Raw genomic sequence first — 26,497 nt, forward strand, 5'->3', positions numbered from 1 at the left:
AAATCAACGGATTGCCACCCCTTGAAGGACATCATTCCTGTCCAAAAGACATATGTACACAATCTTAGGAAAAAAGGCTGCGCGCGCCCGAAAATTAATACACAGCGCTTTATGAACACCTTTGTAAATAGGTTGATATTTAAGCTCCATTTATTGTAATGACATACTTTCTAATTCATAATATGTATGTAGACTTCTGTAGTTTTTCCAAATTCATTGTAACATAAGATATGTAGTTTTATCTTATGATGGAATAAAGACTTTTATTATTATTATTATTATTATTATTATTATTATTATTATTATTATTATTATTATTATTATTACCCAGACTTCGGATGTCCTGATAAGGACTTGGTTGTCCAGGGCCGTACAGATTTCAAAACAAAATACAACAACAACAATATATAGAAGCCCCTTTTAAAGATGAATTCAAAAGGATTTGATGTATAGTGAGTGATTGATATAAACTACGGAACGTGAACACGAAATAGTTTCCACACGCGTTAGAGTTCTAGACCTTTAATTTACCAAAAAAACTTATTGCGTAAACACACTTTTTAGTCGTCGGATCGGTTAAAACTTTAAAATATAAACCCACAAAATCTGTCGCTCGTAACCGCCATGTTTTCCTTGAAGGCTTTGGAGGCCCGGGTTCAAAGCTTCAGTGTTCTGTGTATCCCTACCGGGGGTACACATATCACTAGTTGATATGTGTGCGGGGGTACACACATCACGGGGGTACACACATCACTGCGACACCTGTCGCAGTGATATCCTGTTTAGCTCCGAAGTCTTTACTCCTATGTCCATATTCCAAAATTTAACCTTAATGAGCATCCCGGCATCCTAAGGGAAAGAAAAACAAAACATGGCGGACCCTATTGCATCACAACAACGCAAAGTTGGACGTTTTGTCCAGAAGGTTTAGTACTGCTCCATCATAAGGATTTCATATTTATTGAATTCACTTTGAAAGGCGATTTTTTTTGGCAAAGTCACGAAGGTGGAATCGATCTTGGCGAGATGGCTAAATGTATGGAAGTTCTTAACGAAGCTGTTCTCCAAGAACAACTGGAAGAAGTCACGGTTCTTCAGTCGATCTTTCAAGGAGATCTCCAAATGCTCCGTGAAGGAGGTGAAGAGGGTAGCATTTGCTTTAACCTGATGGTCAGAGTCGACATCCCATGCGATAAAATTGACTGTGAAGCTTTTATTCCAATAGCTGTCGGGGAACGTTCTGCGAGAGCCTGCAGCAGTGAAACTAACTCGGATATTGAGTCCGGATGCCATGGCGAGAATAACCAAGAAAGTAAAGCTATGGGAAAAAGTGGAAGTAACATAGAAACTCAACTCAACGGATCGGAAGTGAGTGCGGTGGATGGGGATGGCGGGAGGCCAAGGGAGGACTCGTCTTCCACTACGTATAGCAGCACTGCTTTTGTTGGACGAAAACCTGGTTTTTCGAGGTCCTTGTCTCTTCAACACTGGCGTGTGACCGCTGATCTTCAACACCTTACCCCGATATGTCTAACGTGTACATTTCCTCGGCTGTACCCCGCAGAACGCCCACCCGAGGTTTCCCTGAGTTGCCTGTGGCTCAGCAAAGATCAGATCCAAGTTCTGCGAGATAAATTGATTAATCTGTGGACAGAAACGCCAAATATGCCGATCGTCTTCACCTGGGCAGACTGGTTGCAGAATTATGCATATCAACATCTGGGTTTGGGACTACACTTATTGTTAAAGGTGGATGAAAGGGCAGTGATAGAATCAGAGTTTCAGTCACACATGGATGCTGCTGAAAATGGTTATAAAGATGACGAGTTAATGGAAAAAGTGAGGATTGGTACTAACTTGCAAACTGCATTGTTAACAATCTTTGAATATGACCTTGAAATGCAAAAGCAGGAGTTCCGACAAACGCCCCACTCCTGCAAAATTTGCTTTGATGAAAGAGATGGCACAGAATTCCACTATCTAGATGAATGCCAGCACTTCTTCTGCAGTGAATGTTTGAAAGCACATTGTGAATTACATGTTGAAAGTGGAACAGTGCTCAACCTGTTGTGTCCAAACCATGATTGCAAGTCAAAGATTCCACCAGAGATTCTTCAAGAAGTCCTTGATGCAGATAAGCTTGAACGATGGGAGAGGCTGTTACTTACCAAAACCTTAGACATCATGGGAGATGTTGTGTACTGCCCACGATGTAATCTGGCAGTGGTTATTGATGACGATGAAACCTCCAGACTCGCCCATTGTGCAAATTGCTACTTTGCATTTTGCACTGACTGCCACAAACAGTGGCACCCCACAGAACTATGTTTTGAAGAGTTGTCAGACTCTGAGGATGAGGAAACATCAAAGAAGAAGGGCAAAAAAAAGAAGGAAAAGAAAAAGCCAGAGACAGAGGATGCAGCTCTGAAGAGACAACGCAGACAACAAGAGCAACACAAAAGGGAAATGAGTAATGTATCTTTCATTCGCATGATGAAATTAAAAGGGACTTATCAGTACTGTCCAAAGTGTCGCATGGCTGTGGAGAGGGTCTCTGGCTGTGACATGATGCATTGTTCACAATGTGGTGCTAGCTTCTGCTGGAGATGTGGTAAGCAAAATGATTTAATTTGTGATTTTCTTTTTTCATCTCTGTCAATTAAGATTTTTATCTAATTAGTTCAGCATAAATGCTGTATGGTACAAAGTACAGAGGAATTATTGTCTGTTATTGAATTGAATGCAGGACAACCAGTTTTTAAAGGGTACCAGAGTATAGCCTTTTTTGAAATGATTGTCGTAAACACTGACCAGGAAAAAAATTTTTGTTCAGCTTATTCGTGGAAAATAGAGAAGCCTTTTGTTATTGTTAACTTAGACTGTATCTGAGTGTGTCTCTCATCCTCTCACTCAATAAGTTAAGGTGTCTAGTAGGGATACAGTACGTTTTTTGGCCGCCTCCATATTGCTCTACTTGCAATTGCTACTTTGAGAAGGGTGTTGTGAAGGGAAGGTGGATTCCCCCCCTGACCATTTCCACCCCCTGCTGGCACTGACAAGAGGATTGGTGCTGTGCTAGAGGAATCATGGTTATGGTTTTCAGTTATGTATAGTCAGGGCTTCTGATATTCTGCGATGTTGCGATTTTGCATACCTCAAATCTCAACTTTTTGCATAATTCACCAAAAATCACATAATTCAGGCAAAATTGCAAAATTCGAGGAAAGAACAAGGAAACATTCACTTCTTACTCAAGTTATACAACTATTAAAGCATTGTTTCAAGGTGATTTACCTCTCAAAAGACGTTAGAAATCACCAAAATCATCCGCGAGTGTTCGATCGATCAAACAGGCGTTCTATGCGTAGTTTTGCATGTCGGGGACGTACCTGAAATTTGTAACATTGTTTAATTAAGGAGGAATGAAGTGACACTTAATTGACTAAATGAGCCATTTCAGATTAAAATAATTAAAATGAGGCAACAATTGATTTATTAATTTGGATGCTTTGATTAGTTTTTTTTATGCTCTAATTGCCCATTGGACAGAAAAAAATGGGTTTCCTCCTCTGAGACCTAAAAAAACAATGTTAAATCAGCTTTAAAAAGATCACATAATTTGCCGCATAATAGACCTTTCTTGCCACATAATTTCCCTTGAAAATGCTGCAGAATTTCCCACTTTTTGCCGCACCCTATCAGAAGCCCTGTACAATAAACTGGTGTATAAGGTCTCCTGACCTACAGACCTTTTTATCTACATTGTATCTACATTGTGTTTCATTGTGACATACTAGTCTGTTTTATGAACTGAAAGTCTAATTGATGGTGTGCCTCACCTTAATAGAATTTATAATAAAAGCCGTACACTTTGTAACTTTCTCTGTGCATTTTGGCCTACTTTAAATTTGTTTGATTGATATTTATTTATTATATATTTATTTATTTGTATATAATGCATTACTCAGGAAAGGCAATCAGGGGCTATGAACATTTTGGAAACTGCGGCAGAGATGCTCCACATCCTTACCCACCACCCAGAGAACCACCAGAAGGAGAGGTAATGATAGAACGTTACTTAAAAGAGAATCCTAAGAAAAAGCTTCGGACTAAATTGTGTCCCCGCTGTCATCAGAAGTGTCTTAAAGAAAACAACAACAATAACCATCTTAAATGCTGGGCTTGCAAAACAGATTTTTGTTATCAATGTGGGAAGGAAATTAAGGTGACAGTAACCATGCATTTTACAGCAGCTAGTTCATGCACACAGCATTCTGAGGATTAGAGGATTTTCATTCCATTAACTAGAATGTAATCATGATTTTCTAATTTATGAAATAATGCATGAAGCTGTTGTGAAGTCTAGGTTTGCAAAGATTAAGGAATAGTATTCATGGATCGCATACACGTGTGTGATATGAACATTATGATATGATTAAAATGTTTCACCACTTGTGTGTGAGTTCAATTTTTTATAGATGCCTTTAACTTAATAAGCAATAGACCACACTGTTTACCAGAATAATAATCCAAGGGGGGTGTTAGGAGAACATGAGAAAAGTTTATAAATCATGAGCCAGAGGCTAGTAAGGTAGAGTTTGATGGTCAGGATGGCAAGTGTGGTTTCTTGCTTTCATAAATTAGATAAACCTAAAAAGAAGCACAGAATGTTCAGTCAATTTTATAGGGTTGTGACAAATCAGGGCACTGTTAGTTTCTCAGTTATTTTGTAAATTTTAGTAGTCAATAAGCCTTCAGAGCAGGAGGCATATCTGGTATAGTGTAGATCTTTAGCAAAATTTACAAGCCTAGGATCATTTAATCGAAAACTGTCATGTTTCATTAAGGGGTTAGGACACTCATATTTTATTAATTCCCAGAAGGATAGAGGCTGTAGAAGAGTGTCAGTTAGGTTGTATTCAATTATTTGTAGCTTATACTGGTTAGGCCCTAAAAAGGAAGGCACTGAACTTAAAGTAATCCAGGTGTTTGAAGCCTGGTGGTGAAATTGTTTTGTTTTGTTTTTTTCTATTTTTGTACAGTTATGTAATATATTTTTTTATGATTGAGTTATATTTTTCAATTATTTTCCAGTCCAGCCCTCCCACCTAGGCAATAACAGGGCTTGACACACTAACAGTAGCCAACTAGCCACAGACTAGTAGAAATTCTATTTCCACTAACCAGTTTGGCTAGTAAACAAACTGAAATTGTCGTAACATTTAGGATATCACTGTCAAGCTCTGAATAATAAGTACGTAATTCTATGGATAGCACAGTGTGTTTTGACCACATTCATCCATTGGATAGCAATCTATCCATTAGATTTGTGTTATCCACCCTTTGCGCAAATGAGCCATGGCTTAATCCCAGTGACTTAAATGCTTCATACTAGGCAACAAGTACACTGTATAATACACATTATTTATCAACTTGGCTTTGCTATGAGGGCCTAAATTTTGAAGAAATAGTATTTTGTGTGGTGAAACACCAAAATGCATATAATGCTAGCCTGGTAATTATTTAATTGAACATATTTATATCTTTTAAATTTATTTTAAGACACTTTTTCATTTAAACAAGCTCTCACTCATATGTGATATGTGTGTAAATAAACTTGGTTCTGTACAACATATGTCTTATTCACTTATCTTTGGAATTCAAAAATGACCATGATGTGAAACGTTATTATTATTATTATTATTATTATTATTATTGTTATTATCAGAGAATTAATGTTTAGATTTGTTACTGTGACAGGAGATTACAATGAGGTTTCAAGGTTTGTATGAAACTGCACACTCAGGGAGCTGGAATTTTAGGAATTACTTTAATTTCGGTTGATTAAAAAATTGTGAGTAGCTAACTGATGGAACAAAATGGGCAAGCCTGGAAACAACTGAAGAAAAAAAAGAATGATCAAATAAACAATCACTGTGAAAGAGACTTTGGGAGTCAAAGATCTGATAATGTATTGGGATTACAGCTTTCTTTTTTTACATGCACTTCAACAATATAGGAGTTATCATCTTTTTTAAGGTAAAGTCGACAGTGAGTGAATGAAAATGATGAGGAAAATGCCTAGATTTTGTGTGAAAGTGACAGTGAGAGTAAATCTGAACAATGAGAGCTTAAAGCGAATTAATACAACGCGAAACGCTAACAACCAAGCCTTGATTGATGTCAGTGCACATTTGACAGAACGAAAGGATGGCTCAATCTCCAACATGGTACCGTAAAACCGGTGTCCAGTCTTTTCGTCCAAGAATTTTTTCGTCCGAAAGTCTTTTCGTCCAAGTATTTTCATCTTAAGTCTGTTCGTCTAATTCTTAAATCTTTCCGCGAAGCAAATAAATAATTATTATATTATATTATAGATAAGGCTATATAAAGAACTTATCAATGCGAGCCGTTGCCCTTTTCGTTCACCAATCTTGATCGTTTACGAATTCAACGTCATGAATTTAATACACAGAGAATGAATGAAGTTGTAACGCAATATAAATTATTTTATTAAATAGTCGTAAAAATAAAGACTTGCTTGCCGTTTAATTATTTCACGCGAAAGAAATGGGAATATTAGGCTCGTTGTTAAGCGTGAAAGGCAACGAAGTGTAACATCACTACGTGTCCGACATACCCAAATGGCGGCGGCTCGCAACAAGTTCTTTATATAGCCTTATCTAGCCTTCTAAAAGTTATTTATTTGCTTCGAGAAAGGACTTAACAAGTAAACGAACAGACTTAGGTGAAAATACGTTTGGACGAAAAGACTTGGACAAAAAGACGTTTGGACGAAAAGACCGTAATCCGTAAAACCCGTGCGCCTCGACTTACTTGCAACTTTCAACTAACATAAATGTCCCGAAATATAAGCACTTTCACGCTCGCGAGTCTTATTTGGACAAGGAAACGTGTTGTTTATGTAAGAAAGTGCTTTTATCTGTGCGGTGCAAGTAAAACAAAGTTACAAAGTAGTCTTTTAAAAAACGTTTCATTATGTTGTCGAATGGACATCTGCAAAAATAAAATGCGCCTCACTTTTTACAAGAATATTTTTTTATGTAGAGTTAGGATGCTGTAATCCACATTGTATGTATCGATTTTCTTACCGTCCTATAAGCTTTAATTAAAATGTTCACTCGAGACAGAACAAAAGCCGCATTGCCAAAAGTTAATTTTGCAGGACGTTTGCCGCATCGGTTTCGAGGAAATTTTTCATCGGTTAGATGAGTAAAAAAAAGGAAGCATTGAACTCGTTTGCTCTTAAGGAGCAGTTACTTATGAAATGCTTCGGACGAGCAAAGTGTTCAAACCGATCCCAAATAAGCCTGAATGGATACAAAAGAATCAACATAACTATTAAAACTCTTACCTTTAAGTATAATATTGATTTAAGCAAAAGGGAAGCTTTTCCTTCCACAATAAGGTAGCTACTAACTGCAGCCCTTCTAATTATCTGACAACCGGATATTTTCGAGAGAAAAGTAGACCCTAGGGGTCTTACGGCATTAACTGCATATAATACATCTTCCTGACTTTCTGTCAAATTGTCTGCAGTAAGAGTTCGTCATTCGTTTGAAACTGACAACAGCGCAAAACTCATTACAGAGGCGTCCGGCTGATTGATTCGTTAATAGCTATCCACAAAATGGATTATTTGATTTTGTCATTAAACTGAAAGCAAACTGATATGCGTTAACTAAAAGTTGACTTCATTCTAAAAAAGAAATACAGAGGGTCTTTAAAACTGTTTCCCAATTAAGCACGACACAAACGTTCAATCAATCGACAAACTGTTTTCCCGGCGGCTCCCTTTCTCGTAGTCTCAGAAAAATTCATTTTATTTCATCCATCACATAGTTATGCAGGTGAAAAGACATAAAAAATACTGCAACAATTTGCAAGTGAAAATGACATTTTTTAATTACTTAAGCAATAGACCGCACTCTCTATCGGTTTACGGGTGAAGTACACATCCCTCGCTTCCAGCGCGGCGAGTGATTTACAAACTTTTTGAGTGTTCTCTCAGCATCCTATGTCTGTTATAACGTCCGTAAACCCATAGTGGCGGTCTATTGCTTTCATAAAATAGATTTACAACAATAAAAGCTTTCTATGGATTTATCAGTGCAATAAACGAGAAGTTTTTGACCAATCCCGATGCGCTTAGTATCTCAAATAAAAAATTGCTACATTGCACTGTTACGTAACTATGCGTTTCTCTTCAAGAGCCAGAAAAAAATAAATTTCATTCCTATAAGTGGAAATTGTTCCAAAGTGTATTACATTTAAAAAGGTTTCGGTTTAGAAATGAACCAATGCAGTGCATGCAGTCTATAGATCTAGCATATCAGAATGTAGAGTAAAAGGAAAATTGAGCTTTTACTACATTCAGTCTGTAAATAAGAAAAAATAAACTTTAGTGCTCACTTAGACACCTATTCCTAAACATCATAATTAACAACTAGCTAGCTTTCCTGTCCGCTAATTTTGCTAATTCACCATATAATCCGTTTGCATCGTAAATGATTTGTTTCGCCCCTGGTTTGATCTTGAACGGTTCAAGACTGTCATTGAACTGAGAGACAACCCTTCTTTCAACTTTGACCTCACGTCCCCGATAGCTCCTCAGAGCTGCTATGTCTATTTGTGGCTGTCTGCTGGGTGGACTCACAAGGTTCTTCTTCATGCCTATATAGTCAAGCGCGCGATAGTGTGCTTGTTCGATCTGTCTGGGCGCCTTGTAGTTCTCAGCCCACGGAGGCGCACTTTTTACTCTGTCCTTTTTATCCGCGCAGTACGAAATTCTTTGCCACATCTTACAACGCATGTCAAGAACAGTGGCTGGCCTTCCGAATTCGCTCGTCTTGAAGGAGTACAGCTTTTTATAAGGCACTTCGAACTGCTGACTTATGCGTTTTAGTACGCGGGAGGGTTTTTTCTCCGCGCGTTCTTCAGGGACGCTGCCGCTCAACATTTCCAATGAGGTGCTTTCTTTCGAATTTAATCTTTTGGACCTTATTGTCTGGTCAGATCGTTGATTTTCAAAAGCAAAATTCCAGCGCGTTGACTTGAAGGTATTCACAACAGATTCCTGTGCTTCAGCAATCCTTCTACTCCTGTTTAAGTGGCTTAAGAACTTCTTGGCAAATACCACTTGCTCTGCTTCTATCTCGGAAACAAAGTAGTCCGTTTGTCTTTTCAAACGATTCAGTCGCTTGGAGAGTTCCTTTTCTTCCATAACATTTGCTCTAAGGTTCCCTGTTTTTATCTTACTTCTATCGCCCATTTTTGTTTTCAGTTTTTTTTTTTCTTCGCGACTGCAAATGCGAACTCGTAGTTTACGATAAAACTGGCTGTACCAGCGTCTAAACGTCGAGACGTTATCAAAACATCAAGTTAAAACATAATGATTTACCATCCAAACATAGCGAGCTTTAGTTCATTTGACTAATCCACGGTTTGTCCGACGAAAATTGCATGGTTAGAATGACACTACGTAGACTGCAACATCCACAGAATAATTTCCTGTGAACTGCGATATAAAATGGATCATTCTCGAAATGTCTTCATATAAATATCAAATAATCTGACTCTAAGCATGGTTGCTAAGTGAAATATATTATACACGTTAGCGCTTAATTGCGAAGTCACAGTGTCTATCTCCTGGTATGGAAACAACAATCTCCCTCGACCAATCAAATGGCTCGAAACAACCGTTTTAATGAGATAACACCAGCTCTGCCGGCCCAGACTAACGTCATAACAGGAACAGGTGCATTTGTCAGGTTTATCGGAGAAAAGAGGATATTACATACTTCCCAGCAGGTGTCCATCTGTTTGAGTAAGCAATAACCGTAAACATGACATACAGATTAAGTGCTGTGGATCGACGATGCTACGACATTCCGAGAAAGCCGTTGCGAGAAGGATAATTCGTAAATGCAAATCGCGTGTTGTTTCAACGGATCAAACCGGATTATGTTAACACCTTTCTGGAAGATGGAGTTCATCACAAAATAAACGAATGTTCCAATTTTTCAATTTTAAATTTTTCAAGAAGTAAAGAAATCAGTAGAAATAATACAATACATTCTTTTTCTTTCTCCCCAAAATACGCAGTGGAACTATGGTGGTGCTGCCTTAAAAACCTAAATAAACAAATATAATTCAATGCTGGAAGGCTCCAGAGGAGTTGTTTGAATTATGCAAATGAATAAGTATGATGCACGATCCTCGCAGTAGAGAGCGCTATTTATGCAATAGCGAAAATCAGACCTGTACGGGATTCGAACCACTGACCTCTGTAGTGTCATTGCATCTGATTTATCATCACGGGTTTATTACAAATCAACTTGACGGCCTGCTCCCAGTTGGCTTGTTAGCTCAATTGGTAGAGCGCTGCACTAGTATCGCAGAAGTCAGTGGTTCGAATCCTGTACAGGCCTGATTTTTTTTCAGGTCTGATTTTCGCTATTGCATAAATAGCGCTCTCTACTGCGAGGATCGTGCATCACACGTATCTACAACTGCAGTTCAAAATATATGAACTTCATATATTCATTGTATCTGAGCAAATGAATAAGTTTATTCTTTTCATTTATATTGTTTGAATAAATCGACGGAGTAAGTTCACAGTTAATCAATTTCGTGCCTCTCAGAACCATATGTTTAATTCTAGCTTCTCAGCGAGAGTCGTATTTTCTATTTACATTTTTATTTTTATCAAACAATCTCACGCATTAATCAGTCAATACAAGTGCAAAGTCAAGTTCAATCCGTAGATGAAACCCAATTGTGCGACAAATAAAATAGAAATTTTCGTAAGAAAACACATAACAATTTTACGTTGTTAAAGAATTGGCAAAAATTTCGCAAAATTCGCTTTGCGACAAGTTTTAAGGTGTTGTTTTGTTATGTGATTAACAAAGATTCTCATATACAAATGTAAAGGTACTGAAATCAATATTTCCCCCTTTTTCCTACTTTTCGTTCATCTCACCCCCAGAGTTCCGCGCCGTCGGTTGATATTAGATGCTTTTTTTCGCCTTTTCAAATTGCGATTCGGACTTCGCCGAAAAAATAAAAGGGCACTGTCTGTCGTCTTAATTTGTTATTTAAATTTTTCAAGACGTGAGGAATAAAGTTGAAATAAAAGCACCCGCCAAATATTTAAAGGCATTTAGTGTATGGAGAGTGTTTTCATATCGTTTTGTTTATTTAGTGTCACCCGCCAATTTTCCGGAAAATTAACTCGGTTCCACATGAAGATTCTTTGAAAGTTCAGTCTAGTCTAGAAACGTACCCTAGTGAGTAATCCGCTCTAACATTAAAGGCCACTGAGTAACAATATGTTCTTACACAGTTAGAGCGCGCGACAGGCTCCCTTTCCTATCCGAGATATGTCACTTGCCTTTGTAGCCTTCAAAATGACGGTATATACTATCGGTTATGCAGAACTATTTGTTTTGAAAATATTGCCATTTCCAGTTTTGTTCTAGAGATATTTGTTGCAGTCGAATGAGAACATGCTAAGTTAGAGAATCCGACGTATATCCTGTGTTCTTCTTAAGATGATCATCAAGGGCCTTTTATTCAAAGATAAAAGCAAATATTTAGTAGAAGCATCTTGTTGCCGATCAATTACTCTGGCATTATTCATGACGTTTTTCCAGTATGTTGAAACTTTGAGGCGCTGGCTTTGTCCTCAATAATTACTGATTACACTTCTTAAATTTGGCCGTTACGATGCCTTTTCGTTAGTGGACAAAAAAAAAACCCTAAAGAAAATACTTCATGAGAAACGTCATTTTCGTAATTCAATTTAAATTATCCACCAAAAAACCTTTTCATCAGAACCTTCCTCTTTTGACATCGTTTTTCTCTCAAATGTAACATAACTCATTTAAAATCTATATTTTTAAGTGTTCCATTCCGAATTAATTAAAAGAAAGAAAGAACATACGCAGCCATTTCCAATATGTTTTTATTTGTTTCTGCTTTAGATTCCCTATACATTCCTCAGCTAGAAGACATTTCTGCGCGCTGAATAAGCTGAACGGTAATTAATTTTTATCAACCAAGCACATCAGAGGTAAAATATACTTCAAACAACATGTACAATCAATTTATAATGAAAAGCAGTTGAGGTGGATATTGCTTATGAACGGACAAAATTACCAAATATAACAAGGATTATCCGCTTCGTTCGGCTTAGGATGCGATGGTGAAACGGAATAGCAATCCCAAGAATTGACTGGAAATTTAATTCAGTTGATCTTTTTCCTTTCAGTATATGACCTTACTTTACAATTTGAGGTTATTTAAAAACAGCCTGCATTCCTGATTAGGTGAAGCCGAACAGATGTAAAAAAATTGAAACTAATAGATTGAGATATCGTAGTAAGATGGTATTAATACTCACGTACAACTAAAAGGCTCGACTGAGATTCTTGAAGTCACCTTTTTTTTAAATGTGAAACACCCAAAGTTCAACTGGTTTTATATAATTTACACGCCTCAAGGCCCATATCGACGGGATCAATAAATCATTACGTAATAGGCTACTCTTAGTTGGCGCCTTCTAATTGGCCCACCTTACTGTACTGGTCATATGAAAATTAACAATTATTCCACGAGCGCGCGTTGGATATGAGATGATAAATAGCCAACGAGGCGCTAAGCACCTCGTTGGCTATAATCATCTCATATCCAACTAGCGCGAGTGGAGTAATTGTTTTTATTAAAAACGTCCCCAAGATATTAGACAAATCTTACCAAATCTTAAATTTTTTAGCTCCCTTTCAATTTTAACCCGACGCGTACACTTACCATATTTGTAGATTATGGTATATTGGCTCATATACCATAATAGCTAAGCCAATAAAAAGTCTTGAATTGCATTATCCAATGATCCAGTTTTTAATAAATATATCTTATTAGACGTTTTGTTGTGTAGTATCGTCGAGTATTTTTATGAGTTGTGTCGTATTTTGACGAGCCCGTAGGGCGAGTCAAAATACAAATAACGAGTAAAAATACTCCGCGATACTACACAACAAAACGTCGAATAAGTTATTTATTATCCAACACGCCAAACTGTTGTTTCTGCGGGCGAATTTCGCGGATATTTATTTACGGGGAGTGCGTGACAGAAGTGTGCGAAGCGGAATGGAATTGGCGCGTTGTTGTGTTGCTGTTTTTATTTTATTCATTAAATGAAGAAATTTTCTGGTCGTCAAGCTGTTTTTCTTCGTTCGATTCGTCAAATGAACTTGGATCTATATTTACCAGCCATTCTGACTCTTCGTCGTCGGAAATATGATTGAAATTGTCCGCCACTTTTTTTTTCCGTAACTACAATCCAATTCTTCGCTTGCGCGATGCGAGAAAACCAGTTTAACCGGTACTACAATAGACGAGTACAAATACCGCGTGATATTTGTACTCGTCTTTGGCGTTATTCGTACTCGTCTAGGTGTAGTTGGATAATAACAACGGTTATCACTTGTCTTACGACGTAGTCATCTGTGAGGCTGACCATGACGACGACGCTTTAATGAGTACAGCTGCTTTTCTTCGCATTTTGAAGAAACATATTTTTAAGAGTCGAGGTAACAGATGCTTCTCATGAGAACTTCTTTGATCAGGCAACTATTTTCTTCTATTAAATTTTGAGCTCCGGCATCTCACCGGATTCTATACAATTTTCGAACAAATTAAGTAATTATAACTGAGAATGAATTAACAATACATAGACAAACCCATGTGATGAACAGCAAAACAGTGATTGGTATTGTCGATACATGTCGTCTCATTACTTGACACATTCATGGAAGAATGTCTGCCTCTTTTGACACAGTTTTAATATGGGCGGACCTTTATTACTATAATAATAGTAATAATAATTGATCATTGTTATTTTTATTGACATGGACACGTGGTAGTAGATTTTGTGGTGTTTTATTATGTGGGAATTTATTTTGGTGCAAAACTTTTATGGCACCTGGTACCTTGGCTACGACAACCGAACCACATGCTGCAATGCATGTCAAAGATTTGTCAAGATTTGTCACGATTTGTCTTATACTGAAGAACTTGGTGACCTTTCAACGGGTACCACAAAAGAGATGCTAAATTTCGTCAGGAAATAAGTAGAGGCATTACCCTTTACAACGACGCAACAAAGGGGGACGAGCTTCTGGTTCTCATTCTTGAAACAAAATCACTCAATCGATTTTTTAATATTGGTAAACAGCGACAGAAATTGCAGTGTATCTCCGTATCACTGTTGCACCGTTGACCCGAAAAAGACATGTAACCTTTCTGGTTATCTAAAGCTACATTTTTAAACAGGTCAACTTTATAACTATTTCATGATCCAGTGCAAAGACGTAGATCTGAAATTTCACACTGGTTATTTGTTTCAGAGTAAACCTTCTCATGTTTCCTCTGAGTACAAACGGAGATGCATTCAGCCATTTGCTTTGTTTGACTGTTTGCTTTATTTTTCAGTTCCGTGCAAAGGACAGTGTATCGTCATCAGTCGCCATCTGGTCACCAACAAGTGCGGATTTTAAGACTTGTAGACTCACTACTGAAGGCAAAGAAAAGTTCCTACACGAGCATAACAAATTTCGCGGAATGGTGCAACCAAATGCGGCCGACATGGAATCTATGGTAAGTAAGGAAGACAACATGAATGTTGAGATTTTAGGGCTAAATTAAAATCTTTGCGCTTTCAGGTTTTAACAAGTGAAATGCTCAGATGAAAACTGTGTGCCTTCGCTCTCAAGCGTAAATCTTAACTAAGTGTATTTCTTTCCAGTTGCCAAACAAGCCAGTTATCTTGCTTATTTTCGCGCGAGAAGATTTGGAACGACTCGGGAGATCACTTTCCATTTATTCATCAGTATTTTCTCTTAGGACAGAAAACAAGAATCAATAAATAAATTGCGCAGCGGTGTGTCTCTACTGTCACCATCCTCAGCTATATCGATACAATACTTCAACTTAAAGTATAATTATGACTACACGAGTTAAGTAGCAGTGATAAAGCAAATTTGATCAGACGAAAACATGTTTAAGAATCAAAAGAAAAACAAAATGGAAAGGGAAATCAAAAAGGCGAAGGGAATCAAGGTCAAGTCTCGAATCGATGATGCTCTTGTGGTTGGTGAAATCTGGCGCATCCTGTTCTATTTTCTGAAGCATGAGCGACTCGAAGTATCGCTTCTCCCCTAGAACAGGATTCAAGTGCCTCACGAGCTACTCCCCGTCCCCGCCTCTCCCTGCAGTTTGCTGATATACGTTCTCACTTGTGAATGAGAACGAGGATCACAGAATGCCCGAATGATCGTATATCAAAGAAATGTTTGGTACTGAGCTCATCGTTTCATGAAAGCAACGTTGTACAGATTTCCTGAAAAAAAACCCTGAGAAACTTAACGCATACATGTGAGACTTGAGCTCAGTCAAAGCAAAGGCCAGGAGAGGAAACGCAAGGGTAGAGTGTCTTGAGTACAACGCCAATCAAAGCCAGCTTGAACCCTTTCGTCTCGGAATGCCAACCTTTTATCATCTCTGAAAGAACAGAAATCCGTTTTGGCAAGTGTAAATGAAAAGGCGAAAAGCCTTCACTTGTGACTCTGAACGTCTTCTTCCCTGTGTCTTCGATGTTTGAGGGATTGTCATTATTTCGCAACTACTGCAGTCAAAGTAATTTCGATCCACGCTTTAACATGACAACTAGCTGGTGGTATTTAGGGTATAAAGCTAGTTTGATCAGAACCAGTTCTGTGCGCCGACAGAACGACAAGGCTTTTCGCGAGTAACACAGTTCGACCCTCAATTCACAAGTTTACGAACTATATCCATCAGGATATCAGACTTTGGGTAACACAGAGATGAAAAATATTTACTAGTGGATGACACTAGGTATAGCTAGTGATAGCAATAAGAAAAAGCTTTTGGGTGATAAAACTATCCATCTATAATGCAAGATCCTTCGCAGTAGATAGCGCTATTTATGCAATAGCGAAAATCAGACCTGAAAAAAATCAGGCCTGTACGGGATTCGAACCATTGACCTCTGCGATACTAGTGCAGCGCTGCACTAGTATCGCAGAGGTCAGGGGTTCGAATCCCGTACAGGCCTGATTTTTTTCAGGTCTGATTTTCGCTATTGCGTAAATAGCGCTATCTACTGCGAAGGATCGTGCATCATACGTATTTAATACTGCAGTTCAAAATATATGAACTTCATATATTTATTGTAACCAAAACTATCCATGTTAAATAATGTGACTGATAACACAAACTCTTTAACGACAGGAGTGGGACGACAATCTCGCCAATATGGCTCAGATGTGGGCAGACAAGTGCATCTGGGCACACGGGTTTCTGAAGTTCGGTAGCCAATACCCATACAGCGTACCTTTTACGGGACAATTAGGTAACTATATATCGTAAAATTTATGAGTCAAGTTCTACGATTTACAACAATTAATAAAGAAAACAAAACGAAAGAAAACGTTAGCGAGGACACTCAATAATAACTCTTTGAGGCTTGCGAACTTGGGTTCCCTCACCAGTAATACAAGATAAAAATATTTAGTAAATAAACCCCTTCGGGCGGCTGGTATGTCGGCTGATAATGTCCGCGGCTGAGAGATTGTCCGAAAAGTGAAGCTTCAAGGGCAAATATGAAATTTTGAGGACAATCTCTCAGCCAAGGACATTATCAGCCGACATACCAGCAAGTCAGAACGGGGTTTATTTATTTTATAACCCTCCCATTAATTTTCACATAGTAATTCGAACTGCGCGTAAACGCAGTAAAAAAGCCAGTGTGATCTGATGGCGAATGCGCGTGATTGACGCAAGCAAGCAAAAAAAAACCATTTTGGTTTCCTTCCATGTAAATAGGAGAACGGAAAAGTTGAAATTCTTGTGTTGACTATGTTTCTTTTTCACGGAAAAAATCAGAGGACAAATTAAATATGGACGCGGACGGGTTATTACGTTATAACTGTCCTGTGATTTTGCACCACGTGATGTAAAGTAACCAATAAAATCGCGCCAAAATTAATAGGTGGGTTAAAAAGAAAAATAATGAGTTCACAGCCCTGTAAAGGTCCATAGTCCTTAGCAGAATCAATAAATAATGATAAGAGACGATTTAAGTCATTTCTTTCTTTCTAAATGATTATAAGCCGGTATCTCTGTAGTGAGAGAGTTGAAAAACTTTGGACCTTGATAGGAAACGGAAAACTGCTGAACATTCGTTGTACGTTGAAATATGAAATTTTTCTGCGACATAAACCCAAGAACGGGTAAGGGATTTAAATCCCTTGGAACAAAACAGATCAGAGGCTAATAAAAGTCGACCAGGTACAATATAAACCAAGACGTTATGGGCTTGTATCCTCGTCGTTTAGATGGTTTTGATTTTGTTCACAGGTCAAAATCTTGCTCGAGAGTATGTTAGGCTTTCGAACCCAGAGGACCGCGTGAAGATATGGTACGATGAATACCAATACTGGACATTTGGCAAATACACAAGTCCAATGGGAGCTTCTTGTACAAAGACGCCTTGTGGACATTACACCCAGGTATTTTAAAGCTGCTGCACATTTTCAGTCAGTTCACTTGGTATTTGAAAATTGTGACATAAACAGAAGGCTCCAATGGACAGCGAGGCAAAATCTGTCGTTGCTGAATATCTTGCGGGATGCATGACGGGAACAAACGACAAACGTTCTTGATAAGTAAAGAACGAATTACCAAAGGAGCAAGCAAAAGCCGGCGCCAAATAAACAGTTGGATGCATCACTTTTGCTTGTCCCTCTGCTATGTAATCATTCAATGCTGAAAAATTATAAATTTTAAAAAGGTACAAGCTTAAAGATCCGATATTAATTTTCTTTTATTAGATAGTGTGGGCCAAAGCTAAATATCTTGGATGCGGAGTAAATTTTTGTTCAAACTTCAATGGAGGTAACGGGGGATCATTGGTGGTGTGCAACTACAACACGTAAGCAACCCTTTCTTTTAATTCTATTTAGATGTTAGCATAAGGCGATTTCTTTTATTTTCATTTTTAAGTGACTGTCGACCTATATATAATTTTTCAAAAAAACTAAAACTTTTCTCGTCTCTTTTTAATTTTTTCTCAACTTCACCTGTTCCTGTTCGAAAACCCGAACTGGCCTTTACGGTCATTGGTCCACGTAATAGCTGCTACCTATGGCTTATGAATACAGGCATTTAGAAGAAGTCTACGACAGTTAGATGAAGCGCGTCTCACGACAACCGTTCGCAGAGTGCTACTCACTAGTTTAGTTTTTTATAATAAATGTCAACCTGTGATCAAGATTTTACATTGTTGGACTCAAACTGACGTACATTTTCGCTTTGAACTTGCGTTAAACTTTAGGGGCAACATTGTAGGTCATTACCCATACAAGACTGGGATCCCCTGCACCAAATGTGAATCTGGTAAAGGATGGTGCTACAAGAATCTGTGTCGTAAGTAAAAAGAAGCTAATTGAGATAAACAGACCACTTTCTTCGGCGCAGTACCGTAAATGCAAATGCGATAGTAAGAAAGCAAAACAAGAAACGCGAGGAGCCGTAGGATCTGCCTATTGTCGCAGAAGTAGAATTGGACAGTATATTCTATCGGTAGCATCGTGGTATTCGTATCTGTTGCTGCCTAAATGAATTGCACGATGGCGAGCGCGAAAATGAGTTTCCATGTCTATTTGCCATTTACGTCTTTATGACTTTTCAGGTTCGGTTCGTTTGCTTCTTTGTTAAGATAACTTTTCTCTACATGTTTTCCTTATGTTTCTTCGTTGCGTGATTTTTTCCTTCCTCGTTATCCTTTTCAAATTAAGTTAAAGCTCCAATTGGTTGCGATTCACTCATTATTTAGTGGCTCCATGTTACTGATCACCACCGCCATTTTGCGTTGTTTGCTTCGGGAACACGATCGAATACTGATTATAGTATGTACAGTACCAACCATACATTTTGGTGCCGCGAGTTAATGAATATTGTTCCCTGCGTAATTAAAGGTCGTGGCTGTAACCTTGATGTTTAACCTTTTGGCTCCTACGAGTGACTTGACAGAATTTCTCCTTACAATATCAATACAATATCAATACAATATCAATATAATATGGATACAATATCAATATAATATCAATACAATATCAACATAATATCAATACAATATCAGGCAGATAAGTGATAATAATAAAGAAAAATATATTTAGCTAAAGGATTATTAGTTTATCCGATAGCAAATCAACTCTATAGAAAACGGTAAGAAGAATTACCCATGGGACCCTAGGATCTTACAAATCGCCAGACTATCAATTCAATAGAGACAGAAGGACGTATTTCTTCACCCAAGAATAATAAAATAGTCTTTCTGAAACCTAATACACTAACTTTGACACAAAAAAGTTATTTTCAGGAAATTGTACTGACTTCGACAAACATTGCGGCAGCACTTTGACGACAGCAATGTGTTCTACCCACCCAGACTTTATGGAGGAGACATGTCCTAAACTATGCAACATGTGTAGTAAGTTTGAATTGAAAGCAAACAATATTCTGCAGTTGTGTCTTGCTCACAGTTTACAAATGCGAATTAAACCACAGAATAAAGGTTCAAAAATATCGGTCAGCTTTTAAGTTCACTATCTTTCACTATAAATTGCTCGCTCTTTCATCTCTTTCTCTTCAGAGTGTCCCTTAAAATGTCAAAACGGAGGGACAGTAAACAAACAGGACTGCGTTTGTTCTTGCGCTTCTGGCTGGAGAGGTGTGGACTGTTCAGGTAGGCTACTGGAAGAAACGTGAAGTAGAACAGTCATGTAAGTCTTAAATTAAGGGTATCGAGGTCAGTGATGAAGGAGCTTACTGACCAGTGCCCTGCTCTATCATTTTTATTATTAAAAACTGGATCAATGGATAATGCAATTGAAGACTTTTTATTGGCTTAGCCGATTATGGTAAATGAGCCAATATGCCATAATCTACAAATATGGTAAGCATACGCGTCAGCTTGAAATTAAAAGGGAGCTAAAAAATTTGTCTAATATAAAGATTTGTCTAATATCTTGGGGGCGTTTTTATTAAAACAATTATTCCTACTGTATATTTTGTAGAGTGATTTTAAGTGACACTATACTTATTGTTATTGTAATCATATTTACACGACCCCACAAGCTCCCAGCTTTATACCTCATCGTATTTAAATAAAGGATATGATTGATGATTGATATGATTGGCTCTCCGGATCCAGAGGTTTCGAGTTTTAGCCTTCGTCGAGTCATTGTGCTGTTTCCTCTGTTTCCTCCACCAAGGCACGTCTCTCTTTTCAGAGTAAATGGGGAAGTCTGAAAAAGCTGACATAATGCTGCGGAGTAAACTGCGAAGGATTAGGATCCCATTCGGAGGGAGAAGTAGCACAGCAAGGATCCTCATGACAATTATTAATACTTGAACCACTTTGTTCGTGTGTGGATTTCACCTCTACTTAATGACTCAGACATATTGTTTCTTCCAATACATTTTCTAGACGAGGCATGCGAACCTGGCTATTATGGGGAAAATTGTGAAAGTAAGTCAGCGAAATACTTCTCTATGCCAGAGATTCTACGACTTGTTCATTTTAGGTTTATGCTCAGTACAACAACTTCCTTAACTTGACTTTACAAATTATTAAGTAGACTGTGCTATGTCACATCTTATGTGCAATGAATGGTTTGTGTTTCAGATCGTTGTTATGACAAGGTCGGGACGGAGACCTGCCAATTTCGAGTGAAAGTTGGTCATAAGTGTTCATCAAAATACATGGAAATAGATTGTGCTTTAACATGCGGATATTGCGGTAAGAAACGGCTTAAAGTTGTCCAGTCGGAATTGTGTAGGTTTTAATCGAGTCAAGACCCTACTCTGCATGACTTGATAACATAAAACGGGCATGGAGTAAATTGTTAAATTCAACTTAGACTCGTGAGGAATTTTCGACTTACAACATAATTTTCAACATTAATCAGGTTTTTATTACTATTCAACGCAACCCTCAGTTGCCTTAAACGTTTGCTATGTCTTCTTTGAAAGAAATAATATGCCAATTCTCTTTTTCCTCTTCGACCAAAGCTGTTGTTCTCACAAAGATGATAATGTCTTTTCTTATTCAGACCCCGCAAGCGGCCAAAATCAAGTTACCACAACAGCAGCTCCTGTGACAGCTATGCAAACAGCACTTCAACCCGGATCAATAACATCCCCGCCAGTAGGCATGTGTAGTTCACGCAAACATTTCAGTTTGGTGCGCATGAGTGATAGGCCTGTAACTGAAAAGTATACCGCTGTTCAAGGTGCATGACATCCAATTTTTCTCGAAAGTTGCGAAGAACAAAACACGGGGTTTGAGATACAGAATGCTCTTAGGGAAAGAAACTTACAAAGTGAAAGTTGTGACAAATTTTCCTCTCTTGTTGCTTATTTACAGTTTCTACCACCACTCCAAATTCAGTAGCAGTTCTACCCACACCCGAGCCTCAAGGTATGCCTGGGAAAAAGACACTATACTCCTTGATTTTGTACAATTGAATAAAGGCTGATAGTTTCGAAAGAAACTATTTGGGGCTGCGTCGGTGGGAGTAACGAAATAATTTGGATATATCAACAAAGTTGAAATGGTAAATTGGCCACCGTAACGATTACAAAAGCTGACGTTTCGAGCGTTAGCCCTTCGTCGGAGCGAATAGATGAATTGTGGGTTGTGTGTGTTTTTAAAGGCAGAAAATGGAGCTACGTTATTGGTGGGAACATGGCAACGAGAAAAACATAAATAAATTAGTGGAATGAAAAGCGTTCGTTGATCCCTGTGGGATTTAGACTGCCGGTTTGAAAGATGAGCTTTTGTTCAAGATTTTTACGGCTTTCCGTGCTACCTAAGTGCAAGGAAAGACCGCAGATTGCCGTATGTTGCTTAGAATGATTAGGTAAATTAAAATGTCTAGCGACTGGTTTCGATGTGTCCTTGTCATTCCTTTCCACGTCTCGAAGGTGTTCTCGGAATCGGTCACCTAGTCTTCTGCCTGTTTCGCCGTTGTATATCTTTTTGCAATAAGTGCAAGTTATGCAATAGATTACATTGGCGGAGGTGCCAATGTAATCTATTGCATAACTTGCACTTATTGCAAAAAGATATACAACGGCGAAACAGGCAGAAGACTAGGTGACCGATTCTGAGAACACCTTCGAGACGCGGAAAGGAATGACAAGGACACATCGAAACCAGTCGCTAGACATTTTAATTTACCTAATCATTCTAAGCAACATATGGCAATCTGCGGTCTTTCCTTGCACTTAGGTAGCACGGAAAGCCGTAAAAATCTTGAACAAAAGCTCATCTTTCAAACCGGCAGTCTAAATCCCACAGGGATCAACGAACGCTTTTCATTCCACTAATTTATTCATGTTTTTCTCGTTTCCATGTTCCCACCATTAACGTAGCTCCATTTTCTGCCTTTAAAAACACACACAACCCACAATTCATCTATTCGCTCCGACGAAGGGCTAACGCTCGAAACGTCAGCTTTTGTAATCGTTACGGTGGCCAATTTACCATTTCAACTTTGTTGATATATCCAAATGATTTTGTACAATGATTCGAATTAGATACAGCCGGTTATACACATGCGTAGCACCTGTCAAGACACAGTGAATTTCCCTGACACGCGATCTATAACAATGCAGTACACAATCATTTCTACAACTGATGTGGTTGACCACCAATCTCCCTCCAGAGAACAAAAAAGAGACAGTGATCTAAAACCATCCTATTTGTTTTGATTAAGGGGGGATCCATTCGTTCTACGGTCTTCGATTAGGAATAGATGTCACAGCTTTCAATTCTTTCCATAATTTAATTTTCATTTGTTGAAGTTTTCTTCTTTTCCATTTTTCATTGCGATGATATTCTATATTTCCACTGCTGAGGCCAAAAACACAAAATAACGATGGCCTCTATAAACCTTAGTTTATAAAGTTATGAAAGTTACACAAAGAGCAAATCTTGGATCAGCGAAGGTGCGTTTTCTGATCTCGAATCATTGTTCAGTAGTCATAATTGTTTTCTTTTTAAGATTCTCATCTAACTCAGCTTTATGAGGTAATTAAAAGCCTCTTTGAAAATAAACGTATTGAGTTGGTACCTATCATTTCTCTAATATCATTGGGGAAAAATTACTCCTTAATTTTGGCGAAATATAATTTTCGAAGGCTCAGAAAATTATCAAAATTTTGGCAAAAAGGGCGTAAAACTATTTTCTCATTTCATTTTATTTTCTCTCTCGTTGACACCGTTTGATTACAAATACATGTACCTATTCAACAAATTGTTATTTTGTTCACATCTTTAAGAAGTGTGTACAATCGACCGAAATTCTGGTTGCGAGAGATGGGCAGCTGTTGGCGAGTGTGAAAAGAACCCAGTGTGGATGATACCGAATTGTTGCGTGAGCTGCAAGCATCATCAGGCGTCAAAAGGTAGATGAACATATACAATCCTAAATTATATCATGATCCTACGAATGTCCCTCGGGCGATTTCCTAGAACGGGTTGATTCTTATTAGGGCGTGAAAAACATTAAAGGCAAAAGTGCGCATCATCTATAACCAGTAGAAAGTTAATGGCGCTTTATAATGTAAATCAAAATATAATACATTAAATCTGAACTTCGTTGGAGTGGTGATATAGAAATATATAGAAATATCGTAATCATGATGGTAATGATATATATCTTATTAACCAAACGCGAGGGCCGTACTGGGAGAATATCGGCCCGAGGTCTTGACAGTACGGACCGAGCGCAGCGTGGTCCGTACAAAAAAGACCGAGGGCCGATATTCTTCCAGTACGGTCCCGAGCAAGCTTGGTTAATAAGAGATTTATTATACGACTGAAGTTCAAAGGGACACAAGTGCGGTATCATTCGGGACCATTCGGGACGGTGCCCGGTCCAATGCTGAGAGAATATTGACCGGCAATAGAGCATTTTGATTGGTTGATTTTAGTTATTGGCCCTCTGACTGCCCGAGTCGTGTAATAATGATGATTATAACAATATCAACAATAATAATGATAGAAATAGTAATGATGAAAATAATTAGCATAATTGTAATGATGATGATGATGATGATGATGATGATGATGATGATGATGATGATGATGATTAGTGGCAGAGATGTTGTCACAACCAATATTAATAATCAATGAAAACTAAGAAAACAGTTGTTTTGTTTTGGAAGAAAACGAATACTGTGAAACTTTGACACAAAAGTAAAATAACTGTTTGCTCGGCAGACTGTTCCGATTCAAACCCAAGCTGCCCACGGTGGGCTTACGCTAGAGAATGCGAAAACAACAGAGCATGGATGCTTAAAAACTGCAGAAAAAGCTGCAATCAATGTGGAGGTGAGTTGGCTGAGGCGGGCGTCTAAACGAGCTGCCCTCAAAGAGAACAGAACTGAAAAGTTACAGGAGACGGGGCTACGTACAGAGCAGAGCACCCGTGAGATTAGACAGGAATGGAAAAATTTACGATGGAGATGACTTTAGATCGTGGTATCAAGTGGCGACGATGGCTGCAGCATCAGCTCCTAGGCAAATTTCACCAAATTCCAGAGCCCCTTAAAAAGTGAAGCCATTCGTAGAAACTCATAATCATATTTAAAGATTGATTACTCGATAAGTAGTTTAATTAATTATTCTGCAAGATTAAATACACCCGGCTGTTTTGACACGTTCACAGATTGTACAGATTCTGACCCCAAATGTCCATCGTGGGCGTTATCAAACCAATGCAGCTCGGGTGATAAGATGAACGAAAAATGTAGGAGAAGTTGTGGCTTATGCAGAGGTAACAAAGGCATGTTTCAGTTCATTCACGCTTAGTGCAGAAGTCCCTCTTTCAAATTTTCCTAACCCTCTCATTGTCTCTCTCCGGTGAAATATCAGGTAAACCTGGCAAAATGTTGGAACAACGCACCTAAAATAGCATCCAATCCAGGGGGACGGGATTTTGTAGCAATACCTCAGGCACTTTCGTTCCCGGAATACAACAGGGTGGGGTTCTTAGCTAGTGTACACAATTGACCTCTAGTTGACTTAACACTGTATGCAAAATACATATTTTTTTATGAAATTCGATGAAAACTTGACGCGTGAAAAGAATATACACAATTTAAAAATACAACATTCTTCACAGTTTACGACAGACACAAAGAGTGTTCCGCCTGGTCTGCGATGGACGAATGTAAAAAATCCAACTGGACCTGGATGGTGGATCAGTGTCCACGAAGCTGTGATGTACCATGTAAGTGACAGTTCTCCGATAAAAAAAGGTTCAATTGTTTCAGTTGAGAGACCTGGTTAAGAACAATGAGACTTGAAACCTGCTTTACAGACGACAGCAGCGTTCTGCGCGATTTGAAGATTTTGCATCTCTCCCACTTCTCTTTAGCACGTTGTGATGTTTCATAATTGAGAATCGTTTTCAAAGTGAGTACAGGTCAATCAGTATCTACTGTATACCTCATGAAACATAGAAAAATGTTCTCCTAAATCTTTACCTTTCGGCTCTATCCTATCCGGAGGGTACTTTAGACTCAATTTGTTGTTGTTGTTTTTTTTTTTTAGTATCTTTCGAAATGGCGTATCAACCAAAGGAAAGCCACCTGAGTTATTTTCTTTTCAGTTTCAGAAGCCTCATTTTGTGGTGGGAAAGACAACGGTGATTACCAGGCCCCCACCACGTGCCAAGCGTACATAGCGTGTTCATATGGTGTCACAAGTCACGTGAAATGTCCAGCTGGAAAGAAATTTGACACAGTCAAGAGAATGTGTGTACTCGCGGAGCAAGCCTCCTGTACAGTGGTTCTTCCGAGTAAAAAGTCAAAGCCATTTATGATGGTGACGCTGTGAAAGAAGAACCTAATTTAATATTGGTTAAAAGGCCGACCGCTTCTGGCTTTATATACGTTTGAATCCTTTCTTTATTTCTAGAGAAGTGATGATCAAGCTCCAAGCGGAAAACTCACCTCTTGATTTGAAATGTTCGGCTCATTTTGCACCAATTTTATTAGTTTAAATTGTAGTTATGACTTTGGACACTAGCTGTTAACTGCGAGAAACCCTTTTAAGCCTCCGTAAGAAAAAGTATTTTTAACTCTGCGATGAGCGGAACTTTCTTCCTTTTCGTCTTGTTATAATTATTTATCATTGCTATTATCACTACTATTATCATTGCTATTTTAATGGACATGGACACTTAAAGAGTAAATTTTGTGAAGATTTGTTTTGTGCAAACTTATTTTTGTGCAAAATATTTCATGGCACTCGGTACTCTGACTTCACCGAGTGAATCACATAAAATGATATAAAAGATATTGTTACTTTGTCTCG

At 38.2% G+C, this 26,497-nt stretch overlaps 3 protein-coding genes across 3 annotated transcripts; 2 read left to right on the plus strand and 1 right to left on the minus strand.

Moving 5' to 3' along the window:
* Positions 1 to 818: 818 nt before the first annotated feature.
* LOC111342779 (E3 ubiquitin-protein ligase RNF14) lies at positions 819 to 5,631 on the plus strand. Its single transcript, XM_022949897.2, has 2 exons — positions 819 to 2,611; positions 3,969 to 5,631. The coding sequence occupies exons 1-2, from the start codon at positions 1,027 to 1,029 to the stop codon at positions 4,283 to 4,285; spliced, it is 1,902 nt and encodes a 633-aa protein (XP_022805632.2). The 5' UTR covers positions 819 to 1,026; the 3' UTR covers positions 4,286 to 5,631.
* A 1,709-nt stretch (positions 5,632 to 7,340) lies between these two features.
* LOC111342777 (uncharacterized) lies at positions 7,341 to 9,624 on the minus strand. The gene has a single exon (XM_022949895.2). The coding sequence runs from the start codon at positions 9,290 to 9,292 to the stop codon at positions 8,468 to 8,470; it is 825 nt and encodes a 274-aa protein (XP_022805630.1). The 5' UTR covers positions 9,293 to 9,624; the 3' UTR covers positions 7,341 to 8,467.
* A 4,784-nt stretch (positions 9,625 to 14,408) lies between these two features.
* LOC111342767 (uncharacterized) lies at positions 14,409 to 26,481 on the plus strand. The gene is made up of 16 exons (XM_088743364.1): positions 14,409 to 14,682; positions 16,336 to 16,456; positions 17,464 to 17,615; positions 17,937 to 18,037; positions 18,440 to 18,531; positions 19,487 to 19,597; positions 19,760 to 19,852; positions 20,597 to 20,638; positions 20,795 to 20,908; positions 21,222 to 21,329; positions 21,536 to 21,589; positions 23,458 to 23,580; positions 24,398 to 24,508; positions 24,846 to 24,953; positions 25,302 to 25,409; positions 25,791 to 26,481. Exons 1-16 carry the CDS (start codon positions 14,446 to 14,448, stop codon positions 26,015 to 26,017), a joined length of 1,902 nt encoding a protein of 633 aa, XP_088599490.1. The 5' UTR covers positions 14,409 to 14,445; the 3' UTR covers positions 26,018 to 26,481.
* Positions 26,482 to 26,497: the final 16 nt, after the last annotated feature.

Source organism: Stylophora pistillata, chromosome 13 (assembly GCF_964205215.1).
Source record: "Stylophora pistillata chromosome 13, jaStyPist1.2, whole genome shotgun sequence".
Taxonomy (NCBI): Eukaryota; Metazoa; Cnidaria; class Anthozoa; order Scleractinia; family Pocilloporidae; genus Stylophora; species Stylophora pistillata.

What these genes read in the sequence shown, in the direction of transcription:
- LOC111342779 (XM_022949897.2), top strand. Translation starts at nt 1,027, where the DNA reads ATGGCTAAATGTATGGAAGTTCTTAACGAAGCTGTTCTCCAAGAACAA. An exon ending in TAGCTTCTGCTGGAGATGTG is followed by an intron (nt 2,612 to 3,968) that starts GTAAGCAAAATG and finishes TGCATTACTCAG; the next exon opens with GAAAGGCAATCAGGGGCTAT.
- LOC111342777 (XM_022949895.2), bottom strand. Translation starts at nt 9,292, where the DNA reads ATGGGCGATAGAAGTAAGATAAAAACAGGGAACCTTAGAGCAAATGTT.
- LOC111342767 (XM_088743364.1), top strand. Translation starts at nt 14,446, where the DNA reads ATGTTTCCTCTGAGTACAAACGGAGATGCATTCAGCCATTTGCTTTGT. An exon ending in AAGTTGTGGCTTATGCAGAG is followed by an intron (nt 24,954 to 25,301) that starts GTAACAAAGGCA and finishes CATTCTTCACAG; the next exon opens with TTTACGACAGACACAAAGAG. An exon ending in ACGAAGCTGTGATGTACCAT is followed by an intron (nt 25,410 to 25,790) that starts GTAAGTGACAGT and finishes TTTTCTTTTCAG; the next exon opens with TTTCAGAAGCCTCATTTTGT.